This window comes from Hippocampus bargibanti, linkage group LG22, assembly GCF_051943395.1.
Source record: "Hippocampus bargibanti isolate YZ-2025 linkage group LG22, ASM5194339v1, whole genome shotgun sequence".
In the NCBI taxonomy this organism is placed as follows: Eukaryota; Metazoa; Chordata; class Actinopteri; order Syngnathiformes; family Syngnathidae; genus Hippocampus; species Hippocampus bargibanti.
This window is the reverse complement of record NC_142755.1, coordinates 3924267-3939545: the sequence shown is the minus strand read 5'-3', so window position 1 is coordinate 3939545 and position 15279 is coordinate 3924267. Positions and strand designations below refer to the sequence as shown.

The 15279-nt window shown below is 48.0% G+C and overlaps 1 protein-coding gene across 7 annotated transcripts in view; it reads right to left on the bottom strand.

The window, feature by feature from the left end:
- celsr1a (cadherin EGF LAG seven-pass G-type receptor 1a) overlaps positions 1-14899 on the bottom strand; it is a 44545-nt gene extending 29646 nt beyond the window's left edge. For all 7 annotated transcript variants that reach the window (XM_088988599.1, XM_088988597.1, XM_088988598.1 and 4 more), the window contains exons 1-3: positions 11184-14899; positions 1690-2033; positions 1333-1621 (exon numbers count right to left, since the gene is read on the bottom strand). In XM_088988599.1, coding sequence (XP_088844725.1) covers positions 1333-1621; positions 1690-2033; positions 11184-14721 — 4171 coding nt within the window. In that variant the 5' untranslated portion in view covers positions 14722-14899. The remainder of the gene's footprint in view (positions 1-1332; positions 1622-1689; positions 2034-11183) is intronic.
- Positions 14900-15279: the final 380 nt, after the last annotated feature.

Genomic DNA, 15279 nt, shown 5'->3' with positions numbered 1-15279 from the left:
GAAAATGTACTGAAGCTTCGGGTCAACAGAAGCTTGGTCGTGTTCAGGACCCCCAAGCTTCGCCACGCCAGCGTGGAACCAGGTAATGACGCTTCTCTCCGCGGCATCGTTCCCCATTTTCCATGAGCTGAATTAGACGGATCTATTTCCCTGTCATGCGGAAACCTGAGACGAAAACTGTCATCGGGTCAATTTATGGGACAGTGATGAGCCCAAAGTGTTGGACCGTGACCTCCAAAAGGGAACCGAGACTCCATTTTTGGTACGCCGATTATGCTTAACGGGAAGAAGGGGGGTAGGGCGAGAGATAGTCGGTGAGTGAGCCAGACAGGTAAAATGGGATAATTACATCAGATAAGATTGAGGAAGAGAAGAGAGGGACGACCGATGAAGGCTGTCTCACTCGGACGTCGTCCAGGAGACAGACAGGAGAAGAGACCGTCGGGTATCAGGTGAACATGGGAGGGTATGGAGAAACATTCCATCAAGAAAAAAAAACTTTGTCCGGGTTTGGGTTTTTATTGCGGGGGTGCTGATAAAGCGCTGGTCAGACCTCTGGCAATGTTTTTCGCTTCCACGAGGGGGCAGCATTTGCCTTTTTGTCCATGTTCGGCGCTTTGTTACCGCTTCAGCTGTTGTTAAAGCGCTCTCGGTCCCTCAGATCCTCATCGTCCCTTCACCTCTATGTGCCTTCTGCCCGTCTCACCACAATGGGGTGCAGAGCTTTCAGCCGCTCTGCTCCCAAACTCTGGAATTCACTTCCATTTATTATAGTACCTTTGCTTGTCTGTGACTGTAAAGTGTGCTTAACAGCTTTGAAAGGCACTTAAAATGTAATGTATTATTATTATTATTATTATTATAATTTTCAAATCCCACATCAAAACCCATCTGTGTAAAATTGCATTATGGTCTAGTTCAATCAGCTATTTTATTTTTATTCATTTTATTTATGGTTTTATTGTTTTGTTGATTGTTTTTTGATTGTAAAGTGTCCTTGAGTGTTCTGAAAGGCGCTTGCAATTAAATGCATTATTATTATTATTATTATTACATAATACATATAAATGTATTGTATTTTGTACATCTGCCCCCATTTCAAGCTCACATAACTCCAGACCCATATAACTTAAGAATTTGCCATTTTTTTTGTAATGAAAGAAGAGAGTCTAAGGTTTCTTACGCTAAATTGAATGTTTATGTAGTCCTAAAACTCAATATTCTGTGGGTACTGGAATTTAAGTGACAATGACAAAAACCCTGGCACTGGACTGGACACATTTTTGCACATTGTCTGGCAATGAATGAGTAATCCCCAAAAAAGCCTCTAACCGGTAAAGTCTTCCAGGCACTCGCAGGTGTAGCCGCCCTCTCGACTTCGACAGCGACCATTGTTCTCGCAGGGCCCCGAGTAGCAAAGGTCGATCTCCGTCTCGCAATAGTCGCCGGCGAAGCCGACGGGGCAGCGACAGCGTAGTCCGTTGATGGGGTGGATGGGGCGGAATAGAACCGTGTCGGAGGCGATGAACGGCGGCGAGCTGTCAAATTTGAGGACCGATACGCATTTCATGTAGTTCTCGCATGGCTCCCGGAGGCAAATGTTGTCGTCGAATGGTAAAACCTATAAAGAAGCGGTTTGGAAATTAGATTGCGTTCATATCGGAAAATCCGCTAGGTGTTTTTACTTACCTCCTGCGACGATATGAGCCTGAGAAGAGTCCTGTTCAGGTAGATCTGCTCCTGCAGTTCCTCCGAAGGAAAAAATATCCCTCCGCCGGGCTGCATAGCCGAGAAGGTGACGTTGAGGATGGATCCCTGCACGTCGGTGTCGTTCTGGATGTTGAAGACGAAAACGGCCTCGCGCTTGGTGGACAGCACCGCCGCTACGCCGTCCACGAAGAGGCCGAGCAAGGGCGACAGGAAGCGCTCCTGCGACATGTTCTCCAGGCGCACCGTGATGCTATTGGTGAGCATGTCGTCGGTGATGATGGTGACGCGGAGGGTGCAGAGGGCTGAGGTGGTGTGGATGCCATCTTGGGGAGGAGAAAAAACATCGGAAATCCACTATGGTTATAATTATAATAATAATAATAATACATTTTATTTATAAGCGCTTCTCAAAACTCACAAGGTCACTTTACAGTACAGGATAAGTTTTTCTGTGGGTGAGCAGCGGCAGCCACACGCGCCAGCATTCACTCAACCCGAAAATAACTCAGCTAGAAACCTAGCTAGCTAATAGAAAGCTAACAGATAGCTAGCTAGGCCTTCACTCAACCTGGAAGTAACTCAGATAGAAAGATAGCTAGCTAATAGACAGCTAATTTGATAGCTTAGTAACTCAGATAGAAAGCTAGCTAGCTAATAGATAGCTAACAGTTAGCTAGCTAGGCCTTTACTAAGCCCAGAAGTAACTCAGATAGAAAGCAAGCGAGCTAATGGGAAGCTAATTCGATAGCTAAGTAACTCAGATAGAAAGCTAGCTAGCTTATAGATAGCTAACAGATAGCTAGCTGGGCCTTCACCCAAACCGGAAGTAACTCAGATAGAAAGCTAGCTAGCTAATAGGCAGCTAATAGATAGCTAAGTACCTCGGATAGCTAGCTAATTACTGAGTATCATGTTCGTGGTGCCTGTTGAGGGTTAGCATAAGGATACAGGCTGCACTTGGCCTTGGTGACATAAAACAGACAACAGGTGGTTAGGAGTAGGAAGGTGGGAGGGGCCGGGGGGGGGGGGCATAAAAGGGTCAAACTGATGAGATTATGTTCAAATGTGTGGCATGGAGGAAAAAAAAAACTTCTGTCAACAGGGAAAGCTATTTGGAAGCATGCCGGAGCAACAGGTGGCGCTACAATCGGTGCTAGGGGGTAGGGCTGGTAGGTTTGGGCCCAGGCGCCTTGTCACTCTTGGACAGGTCAAGAATTCAAATATGGCAAAGGGGAGGGAGTTTGGATGGTGTTTTGGACTCTAACAGTCATTTAAGTTGAGAAATATGTTCTACTTCTTTCATTCCTTTCATAACTTTGCGGCTGTGAAATAATACATTTCATTTATAAGTGCCTTTCAAAACTTTCAAGGTCACTTTAAAGTCACAAGATACGTTTTTTTTTTTGCTGTGGGTGAGCAGCGGCAGCCACACACGCCAGCGTTCCCTCAACCCGGAAGTAACTCAAATAGAATAGTAAGACAAATAGATAGAAAGATAGCTAGCAAGCAAATAGATAGCTAATAGCTAGCCAGATAGCTAAAATTAACTCATTCGCTGCCATTCTTGAATTTATTTGGGAATTGAAAAGTGTGACGTGGAACACCGTTCACGAAATTGTTCGGGTTTTGGTTTTTCTTGCCGATAAAGCGCTGGTCAGGCCGCTGGCATCATTTTTCCCTTCCACAAGGGGGCAGAATTTGCCTTTTGTCCATATTTATTACAGACAACACCGGGTGGCTGCTTGTGTCTGTGCAATAATTTTGTCTGCACGCGTGACCATATATCAGCACGCCTGCATACACACAGCTGTTCTAGTCCAATTTCCCCTTCAACACCTGCACAACTTCAGAGGCGGGTCAAAAAGAACACCCAACTCCCCCCCCGGCCCCGCCCAGCTGCAACGCCGTTGCAGAAATTGACTCGATGTGCGGCATTGGGAAACGTTTGTGAAGCATCGGAAAGGTTGAACTACTTGAACGTGGTCAAAAGTTTCCTGCCAGGTTGAACTGCGGCCCTCTTTTAAAAGCCACCCAGCTATGAAAGGGCTAATCGGTGTCCAGGATCCATTTCACTGACACCAGATCTAGTCTGCCGTTCCTTGCTAGAGTCCCCCTCACCTCCCACCAATATTCCGTTGCAGTAAAACGTGACAAAAGTAAAATAATAATTTCTTTGTCTTTGGATTTTCTACCCTCCGCCCTTCATTCCGGGCTCTGTGTCCCTTTCCCCTTCCTTTTCTCCAAGGAGGTGTCTGGTTACAGTTATTGTTGGTGCTGGTTACTGATAAATAGGGTGCCTGGTTACCCACCGGCACGCCATTGGCTCCGTTCAACAAAGCGTTTAGGGAAGGAGGTGGAATAGTCGGGATGAAAGGGGGGTGGGGGGTGGTCGTCATGGGAAACGGTCAGACTTGCGTTTAAATGTGGTTACATAGAGAGTCAAGCAAGTATTCAACTTGTTTTAGTTGACACCAACCCCCCCATCGACACCTGCTAAATGCGCCGCCATCTTTCTACGCTCAATGCCGAAACAAATATTTGGCCGGGGGAAATTTTCACGCAATGATTCCCAGTTGTCAGAAGAAACGTGAAGCCTGGTAATTATAAGATATGGATGACGGCACATCGAATGTCATAAAATATCTTTCCTGAATTAAGCTCTTGTGAAGGTGAACAAGATGAGACCGGCCTATGTTGGCTCGTAAAACGAAAAACTCCATGTTGGAGCAGTTCACAATGCGCAAGACAATACAATGAGTCACCATTCAGAGCGTCCCATGTTGGTCACCACGGGATACGGTTAGCGTCATCAAGCGTATTCGACAAAATGAGTATGACGTAAAATAAGAGCTCAAGCTAAAAAATGACGTCAGCTGTTTGGTTGAGAGAAAGCCAGCGGGTAAAACACCGAAAAATGAACCTGACAATCATCCATTGAGTCATTAACTCATTGACTGCCAGGCAATGTGCAAAAATGTGTCCATTCCAGTGCCAGGGTTTTTGTCATTTTCACTCAAATTCCAGAACTCACAGAATTTTAGAACTACATAAACATTCAATGCAGTGTAGGAAACCTTAGACTCGCTTCTTTCATCAGAAAAAGTTAATTCCTAAGTTATATGGGTCTGGAGTTATCTGAGCTTGAAATGGGGGCGACTGTCCAAAATACAATGCATACATATTGATTTATATAGCGCTTTAACAACAACTGAAGCTGCCACAAAGCGCTAACATGGACAAAAGCAAATGCTGCCCCCTTGTGGAAGGGAAAAAAAACATTGCCAGAGGTCTGACCAGCGCTTTATCAAATAAATCCGGGAATGGCAGTGAATGAACATACCACCAAGCAGCCGGTTAAGTTGAATTTTTTGGCCCAAAATATAAGCCAAGAATTTTGAAGTAAACACAGATGTCACAGCGTGAAACAAACTCACGACTAATTTGCTGCGACAAAAAGTCATACCGCCAATGCATTGTGAGTTTGTGATTGGGGAGGAGAGGGGGCGGAGGCAGAGTCAGGGGGTGTTGAAAAGGTAAAATGGTGAAGAGAACCGCGGCACGCTTGAGTGGAGGGAAATAATTCCCTCTCACCAGGAGATTCTTTGAAGTTGGGACGGTTGAGAAAAAAATGAGGGAATAGCAGGGTAAAAACCAGAAGCCCTCTTTGCCCCCCTTTTTCTTCCCCATTGCTCCCTTTTTTCTACAGTCTTTATAGGAGATGCAGAGGCCATCGAGTCACCAGGCGACTTTTAACCACGTCGGGGTCACGCAAAGTGTCAGCATTGTGCTCGAGTAACACTTCTGCCGTGATCATGAATCAGGAAAAATGCGGCATGGGGTCAGGCGCTGTCTGTCGAGCTCCGAGAACAGAGTCGATATAAAAAAATAAAAGTCAAAATGTTTTTGTTTGAGATGCAAAATGGATTGCCTCAAAATAAGATTTTTACCAATGGAATCAATAGAATACTAGCTGGGATGAAATCATTTCAAAAAGATCTGTTTCATGACAATCTGTTTCACTACTTACACCCGGAGGACTGGAGTGGAACTGCGACTTGACTAAACAATTACTGCAGCCATATCGCACTTATTATCATCACATCACAATGTTTTTCCCTTTTTGCTGACACGGCAGAACTTCACATAAAAAGGGAAGAAGATCAAAATCCATCTCTAAACTAATCATCGCCTGCAACGGGGGTTCCAGGTGTCTTTCCCACTCAAGAGCGATTGGCGTCAACTCAATCTTTCGTCATAGGCACACTCGCACTCCCTCCGTCTTTTCAAAAGGGGATTTATTAGCGAAGCCCAATGGTAAATCTTTCCATTTGACAAACTAGCGTACGTAAGCCCTAAAGGCGAACCCCAAAGAGACACTTTTATAGTCCTCCACACTTGGAAGTCGGTCCATCGGGAAAAAAAGGTGAATATTTGCTAAAATGATTAAAGGGAAAGTCGTGACATATCTGGTCCTTTCTACCGAGTCGGCAATATTGCTATGCAGTTTTTTTTGCACCTGCATCGTCAAAGCTTGCTGACTTGCAACTTGAGTACAATCATCAGACAACTAAATGAATGTCTCGAGGAAGAGTTGAGTCGCCACAGTTCAAATTTTTGCGGATTGCTTTGATCTGGATCTACAGGGACAGGGAACAGGGCCCAAAAAAATTTCGTTCATGTCTTGGGTACAATATATAATTAGATTCGGGCCACCGGCGGTTGGACCTTTAATTGGCCGTCTGTGGTCAGATACAAAACCGCATTGGAATTCAGTCAGAGTTAAATAAACGTTAGGCTAAAAAATTGAGAAGCTATGATATGGTTGAATCAGGAAGACAAAGAGTACAAGAAAGACGGTATCAGTTACACAATGTCAAAGGTATGTGCCCGGTGTCTTTCAACACTTTGGTAATAACAGACCTACCATAACGCAACACCCCCCTCCAGCCCTCCGTCCCGGGGACCTACACTCGTGTGCGCAGGAATGACTCAGCATCACGTACGGCTGACTGATCACTGCCCCCCGGACTTAAACGGCGAAAACAACAATGAGAGTTGAGATGTGTAAGCGATACGGTGCTAACTTCAGAAGCTCCCGCGATTGTGAACCTAGCAGAGTGCCACCTCGTAAGTCACTATTGGAAACTCTCGACACGTCAGGGGGACAGGACAATCACTTGACACGAATGAAACAAAGACCGCTTGCTTAGGGTTCATACCATCTCAGGCATTCCTAGCGGCGGACAAAACAGAGTGGTCGTCAACTCTGGCACCTACGCTACGTCGCAAGCAGGCGTCGGATTTTGCGCGGTCTCATGCCGTTTTTCTTGAAGGAACGAGGCGCTAACGTGATAAAGAGACGCGGATGACGGAGAGCAGAAGGCATCTTGTTTTCAAATATTAAGTGCGGACAGAGAAGTACTGTGGTGCCTTGACTAAATCTGTCGCAAGAATTGCAACACATACTTTTCTGAGTTCATAAAATTACGGTTAAAATTATTAGTATTTTTATTTAGAAACTGGAAACAGAAGAGATTTTTGGAAGGGTTGGATTCTTTTTGTGCGCCGGATAAAAGATACAAAAGAATCCGTGTGAGAAACACTGCAGGGCGAAGACGCTCCAGCTGCTGTCTGAGGGAAAACAAAACAGCTTATGTGAGGCTTATATGCATAAATAAAAACGATATTCCAATTCTAAGTAGTCCAACTAGGAACCTAATACGACAAAAGGTGAACTCATTGCATATGTTTTTACTTGTTTCAGATTTCTTTCTGGCTCAACTTGCCCGACGGGCAACGCACCTGTCGCTGACACTTCAGGTCTCAAAAAAGTGACGTTCCGAAAGGATCAGCATTGAATCTCCAATTAAAGACGTCGTCTTTACACGGTGTCCGCTTTCATCCACGCCGTAACTCTTTGTGGAGCGCACAGGTGGCTCGATGCTCGTGCGTCCGAGTGAGACCATTGAAAGGCGCAAGGAACCTGTTGACCTATGCTGAGAACCGCCTTGGCGTTCTTCCTATTGTCACACTTGTCATTCAGTCTGGTGGCATATTGTACAGTCAGCAACCCCCCCTCCTTACCCCCTAAATCTGTGACAAGTAAAAACAAAGAAGGAGCGCTGTGTGGCTTGAGCGAGAGCAAATATATGTTCAGGGTTACGACCTCTTGAGAGGGGAAACCGGTGCTGATAACCACGGCGGAAAGAGGGGGCAGAGTGACCAGGGGTAGTTTATGATATGATTTGTATCATAAAAAAATCTGACAGAAGGTCAAGGCCAAGAAGCGGTAGGCTAAGACATCTTTAAAAACAGCTTCTGTCTGAAAACTCAGAACAGACACCCCTCTACCCCAGCTTTCACCTTTTACCCCCTTGGCCTGAGGCTCTTACGTTTGCAAACAAACGACGGCAGTCTTTGAAATCCCCACCGCAAACACGCTAGCATGACAAGACAACACCTCAGTGGAACATCCACTTTAGGCCGGCTTGACCCAAACGGAGATTTCCTTTTGTGGGTCTTTGCAGGCATCCCTGCCCTGTAATTGAGTATTCAGATATCAGCGGAGTCCAACAGTGACCAACTGAGGTCTCTTGGTATTTATGCTTCAAACCTATAGCCTGAAGGCAAACACGCCACATTTTTTGTCTGTTTTTGGGGACAAAATAAAGAGGACGCCGGTAAATCGAGTTTGGTGAACTTGCTTGAGCAGACAAGCCATTCAGACAAAAAGGCAAGTGGCAACAGTGATCTAATGAGTTTCAGGAGCCTTTCGGCGGGACGGATTTAGCCGCGACAACCACGTGGGAAAGAGACAATGGTGTAGTCGCGGCACAAAGAGACACATTGAGGGAGAGCGTGAGGAAAATATATTAAGACAAAAAGCAAATGAGGCGACGGCGTGTGACATCCGAAAGAAAATTCCTTTGCCGGTTTGTCAACGACCGGAGCACTTTGCACATACCTTTTCCCTTCTGCAAACAATCCACATTGGTGTCTTCCAAAGGTGTTTGTGAGGTGTTTACCGTGACATCTGTTACAGTCTATCTGGATACCCCCAAATTAGCAAGACCCCTCCTGCTGAGTCCATCAAATGGGAGGTGAGAGGTTGTGTGCGGAGCAGTTCGGAGGTCAATACTCGGTTCTCGGCCCGCTTTGATCTCGCAGGTGGGACGCTCCCGTTTTAGGGATGCGTCTGAGCGCACCCTTAGGGGTTACAAAAATCACAGTTCTCTCGACAATCGGGAAATTAAGAAAATATCGTGTGTCATAACGTGTACGTAAGAATGGAGGACTCGAAAGCTGCTTAGCGTATCACAGCCTGTAAGCAATCATGTTGTGGTTTAGAAATTTGTAGCATAATTACCCCACCCCACAATAGACAGCCCTTTGTCATGTTTCTGTTGCCGCAGCGGCTTAGTGGAACTCCAAAATAAAGCATGAGAGGAGTGAAAGTGGGGATTGCGGTAGTGGTGGGGGCTGAGCTATGCAACTCCTTGAACAGGATTAAGAAGCAAACCAAATGCATGGCAGTCAAAGACCCACATGGGGGCCGAGAAGGTGGGCAGTGGGGGGGGGGGGGTGCATGTAGCAGCACGTCATCTTTCAACAAGCCCATAGAAAAAAGAGGATTGGAAGACAGTCGAGCATCAATCACTGCAAAGGTAGACCACACCTACACCAAGACTGCCTATAAAAGGGGTCGGGGGCAATCAGGTGCATGCAATATTCCAAAATTCATGGTCAAACGCGAACCAGACAAAGCAAACGGGGAAAATTAAGGCCTCGGGTTATGGTATTTGGCTGACAGCTCATTGGCATCGAGCCACCCGAGTATAGGAGTCTGAACGCTTCTGTCGCGCTGCAGGCTTGACTTTGATTTGCGTAAGTAAGAAAATGAATAAAACGACAGACTGCAACTCACCGGCAAGCAAATTACAGGGAAGAGACCCTCGGTAGATAGCTACCCACACCCCTTTTGAATCTTCCGATGTGAAATTGGACAAGCTGAGATAAGGATGTGAACAAAAAGAACATATAGGCCCAAGCTATCAGGCTGCTCTTTATTGACTCTATCTCCAGAGTAAAGATGAGGCAGTATTGTGGCTAACTCAATGTGTTACGGGAGCGTATCACAGGAGAGATAGCAGGGAATTCTGCGGGGTGTTTGGGGTGTGTGTGTGTGGGGGGGGGGGGGGGGATATTCCCAGGCCTTCTGAGCGCTAACACAAAAGCAGAATAGGTAGATAAGAGAAAAAATGGTTGGAAATTGTATTCTCCAAATAATTCTGAGTCAACAAACCCCGCCTTCACCTTCACTTCTTTACCCAGTGAGGCCTAAAAGGCATGGGCAACGACTAATGAACACCCCTCCCCACCTCCTGGCCCCTTGGGGACCATCATGAGGTCACTGTAGTCACGGATACACCGAGGGCTGTCAGCTGTTATTGACAAACAGGAGGGCGAGGGCTTTGAATCAAGGCGAGGGGGGCTATAAGGTCTGGAACTATTGAGGTCAGCCACCCAATAGCCTCCCTCACCCACCCCGTGGACCCTCTGTGGGTTGTCTTTAAGAGTCATAAAAAGGACAGTCTGTCTTTTGTTTGAGACAAAGACAGAGAGCTAGTCACTTAGCAAAACAACACCACGGCTCAAAGACCGGCAAAGACTTCCACCACCTGAGGTGTGCATTAGACTGCTACTTTTATCTGCGCCCTATAAGTTTTTTAACCAGGTGGAATCCTGACTACATGTGACCCATAGATGAAGAATACATGCAAGCCTCATCGGTTAAAAGAAGGTCATTTGTATTCCGACAGAATGTTTCCCCATGCTGGCATTGCTCAGGAAATAGATGACAACAGTGGAGATTTCGCTGGGGTTGGGCTGTTTGCCCACTTTAGCGGAGAGCAAGGAATGGGGTGGGGTGGCGGTGTTGGGGGGCGGGGGGGGGGGGTTACAAAGAAAGACAAAGGGGGTTGAGCAAGCAACTGTCAGGGGATAACTGGCCAGTTTATTCTATCGGTGTATTAGATTGATCCCATCTGACTAACTGATTAATGGCACACTCGCAACACTTGTTTGTGTGTGCTTGTCAACGCCGCAAGCCCCCGCCTCGCTGGCTGAAGTGGGGATGTCCGCATGTTTGCGTTTGTCTAATCTTTAACTCTTAAAAAGCGCAAAGTCTGCTTCCCAAGGTGAAAAGCACCCGTCCCCCACCCCAAGGGTCGCAGCCAAAGCTTGTACTACTCAAAAGTTGAACACGAAACTGACCGCAACAACAACAGGAGCTCACCTTACAACTAGTGCATGTTATTACCTCAGCTATAGACCTTTACGCAACACACTTAAGCAGTGGAACAGGCTCACACAAAGAGCCTTGAGCAGATTGTCTCATTTTACCTTCATGACAATCACAAAACAATCTATTCTGTATTGACCTGACTCGTCACAAGATACGAAAAGTGCCTTACCGGTGACGGAGATGATCATGGCAGCCTCCAGCGGTCTGTTATTGTCAAGGGCCTTGTTGAGCCGCAGATCCCCCGTGTCCTCGTTGAGGATGAGCAGACGGAGCTCGTTTCCAGATTCAAACGTGTACCGCAACTTATCCGACACATCCGGGTCATGAGCCGGTACGCTCCCGATTATTCCAGCTGGAAAACTGTTGGACTTGTTGGTGATGTAGTTGTTGAAGATGATGTCAAAGTCGCTGAGCACCGGCAGGTTGTCGTTCATGTCCGTCAGGCGAATGTGGACGGTCGCCCGGCTGACCAACGGCGCAGAGGTGGCCTGCACCACGATGATGTATTCCGTTTTGGTCTCATAATCAAGATCGATGAGGGAAATGAGGTCACCGTTGAAAATATCCAACTCGAAGATCTCTGGAAAGTTCCCTTCAACTATTTGGTACATGATCTGAGCGTTTGTGCCCTCGTCGGGGTCCGTTGCAGAAATCCGGGCCACAACAGACCCGGTGGGTATGTTTTCCTCCACATAGATAAAAAGCTCATCCTTTTCAAACACCGGAGCGTTGTCGTTTATGTCCTGAACAACCACATGGATGGGAACGGCTGCTTTTAAAGGCGGTACTCCCCGGTCCACGGCGAAGGCCTTGAGGTCGTAAACAGGAACGTTCTCCCGGTCTAGTTTGCGAGAAGTTCTGATGATACCAGAATACTGCTCAATGAAGAAATCCCCATCTCCGTCATCGCCACCTTGGAACGTATAGCTCAGCCGTCCATTTGAACCGGAATCTCGATCGGAAGCCGAAATCTGGAGGACGCTGGTGTAGGTGGGCGCGTCTTCAAACACGCTCCCATGGTAGACATCTCGAAGAAACTGAGGAGCATTGTCGTTTGCGTCCAGGATGATAATCTCCACGTAGGTGGTGTCGGATTTCTGAGGGATGCCATTGTCTTTGGCGATGATGGCCAAGGTGAAGGAAGCCTGGTCCTCATAGTCAATCTCCATTTGGGTCGTGATGGCACCGGTATCCGGGTCAATTTTAAACTGGGGGACGCTGTCCTCCATGATGTAGGTGACGCGAGAGTTCTCTCCCGTGTCTTCATCCGTCGCACTAATCGTCACCACGGTGGATCCCGCCGGTTGCTCCTCGCTGAGCATCACCTGGTAGTTGGCGCTTTGGAAGACGGGTCGATGCGTGTTGGCGTCCGTCACGTTGATGAACACCTGCGCTGAATCCGATCGGGTTCCGTCGCTGGCCGTGACTGTCAACACGTATTGGCGCTCCTGTTTGTAGTCCAAGGGGAGGGCAAGAGTGACGAGGCCACCTCCGCTCTGGCTTGTGATGGCGAAGCGGTTTCTGGTGTTGCCGCTGGAGATCTGATAGGTCACCACACTGTTGACATCCCGATCGATGGCGGTCACTGTCAGCACGCTTGTCCCCACAATGGCGTCCTCGTTGATCTTCAGCGAGTAGACCTTCTCCGTGAAAGTGGGCACGTTGTCATTGACATCCAGTACCGTAATGGTGACGCTGGCCGAGGACGACATGACAGGAACGCCGTGATCCCTCGCTTCCACGCCAAAGCTGTAGAACTCTGTGGTCTCTCGATCCAGTTCTTCACTGACTGTAATCCACCCGGTGCTGTTGTTAATGGCGAACGGAAAACCAGGAATGGTGTCGGTCAGCCGATATTCCAGCCTGGCGTTCTCCCCTGAATCGCCATCGACGGCTTGAATGTGAATGACAGAGTGGCCGACAGCAACGCTCTCCAAAACGGTTGCCTGGAAAGGAGTACTGACAAACATGGGAGCATTGTCGTTCACGTCCACCACTTGCACCACCACCATCCCGGTGCCGTTAATAAGCGGAGGTCTGCCGCCGTCCTGAGCCTTAATCCGCAGATTATACTCCCGAACCATTTCGTAGTCCAGCGGGTTGATCACATCGATCACGCCGGTTGGGGAATGAATGTAGAACTGACCTTTGACATTGCCGCTGATGATGCTGTAATGAACTTTAGCGTTATTGCCCTCGTCTTTGTCCGTCGCTTCCACTTGAATGACTTTGGTGTTGATGGCCACGTTTTCTGGAACCTGCACGACGTATCTCTTCTCGCTGAACTGAGGGTAGTTGTCATTCTCGTCCTCGACGGTGACGTGGACAGTGGCGGTGGCTCGGCGGGGACCCGGCTCTTTGCCCTGGTCGTCGGCCTCCACTATCAGCTGGTACTGGGCCCTGGTCTCCCTGTCGGGGCGCTCTCGGATTCTGACGAGGCCGTTGCGAGAGTCGATCTCAAAGACAGAGTTGACGCCATCGCCGTTGACAATTTTATAGATCATGTTCGCGTTGGCGGGAGCATCTTCATCGTTGGCCCGTATGGTCATGACTTCAAACCCCACTTCGACATTCTCCCGTATACTGACTCTGTATTCTGTCTGCTCAAAGACGGGGGTGTGATCGTTGGTGTCGCTCACGGTGACAGTCAGGTAAGAGGTGGCGTATCTTCTCGGTGTTCCGTTGTCAGTCACCGTCACTTTAAAGACATGAGTGTCTTTGACTTCTCTGTCCAAAGCCTGAATGGTGGTGATGCTGCCCGTCCGAGAGTCGATTGTGAAAAAGTCATTGGACCTGCTGTCAAACAAGGCTTCCATGCCGTACTCCAGCCTCCCTGCTTCACCATCATCCGGGTCGCTGGCTTTGAGGCTGATGACTAGTGTCCCAGCCGGCTCATTTTCAGGCACGGACACTTGGTAGTTAAGGAGCTGGAACTGCGGGGGCGCGTTCACCTGTCGCTTCCCTCTTCGGGTAGACTCACCAGTGTTTTGGGCAAGGGGTTCCAAAAGGGATCCATCTACGGGCACTTTTCCAAACCGCAACGTGAGCTGCAGGTTTAGAGGGCTGCCCTCAGATGTGCGCAGAGGACATTCTAAATCCACTTGGGGCTGGGCTCTCACATTCTCGGAGCACAAGTCATCAGCTAGAAACAAAGCCCCGCATCTAAACAGTGCAGCAAAATGTTCTCCTACGCACATTGTGTCCAGAAAAGTGGTGTTTCTTGTTAAAGGGGGCAAAAGTTCTGAAACATTGAAAAGCAAATCCCCTGCAAGGAGGCAGGAAGTTTCCCCCAGATTTAAATTGCGCTTCATGTGGATGTCGGGCGTCCTGTTAAAAAACGTCTTCCTCTTGTATTTGATGAAGCAGTCCTGTCCGTGGACGAACACGTTCAAACGTGTTAAAATCTCCTCACCAGAAGTCAACGAGGCGCTTGTAAAGTGCACGGGCGCCGGGTTCCGTCGCGTGCGCGCACACTCCACAGTTCGGGACAGTTCAATAACTCCACTGTGCTTCCAGACTCGGAAAAGACTTCGCGCGGGCTCTGGAGATAAATCCCTGTCAAGTTTGTACATCCACCCCGGTCCGATGGACAGGTTTGCCAAGACGGTCCCGGGTAGCAAAGATTCCGTGAGGTGAAGTTCCAAGCACGCCGCGGAGTGCGCGTTGAACAGGACGCAAACCCAAATCCACGCGCTCCACGGCACCATACTTGGCAATATAACAAATCCCAGTGAGCTGCGGTAAAACTCATCCGAGGCAGCTCTCCCGCTCCCGGCGTCGCGTTCGACTTGTAACCGTCATGGTGAAAGTTTTAAAGTGGAAAAAGTCCCTGCGTATCCATGGTTGGTGTTAGTGGGATCCACTGGAGCGCACTCCCGGGCTGCGTCTTTTCAAATGAGAACTGAGTACAAAATGGCTCCGCCGCTTGCCCACTCCACACCCTCCTACTCCTCCTCCTTGAGGAGCAAATTAGCATAAACCTGCTGGGTTCCCTACCGGGATGCTTATAGAGTAAGGGGGGGGGGGGCTTCTTCTTCTCATGGAGATTTAGGAAGTAGCCGCGAACGGCTAACCAATGCGCACAAATGTATTTTCATCACAATAAGATGAGGAGGCCGCCTTTCAATTCATAATGCACTTTTTAAGAGCCTTGCTGCCTTTTTGTAGGTTTCCAGAAACATTAGAACAAGTGATCCAAAGTACACTGAGAAGAGTTTTCTCACGGAAAACCGTTGTATTCTCTTTGACATTAGTTCCAGTGTGAA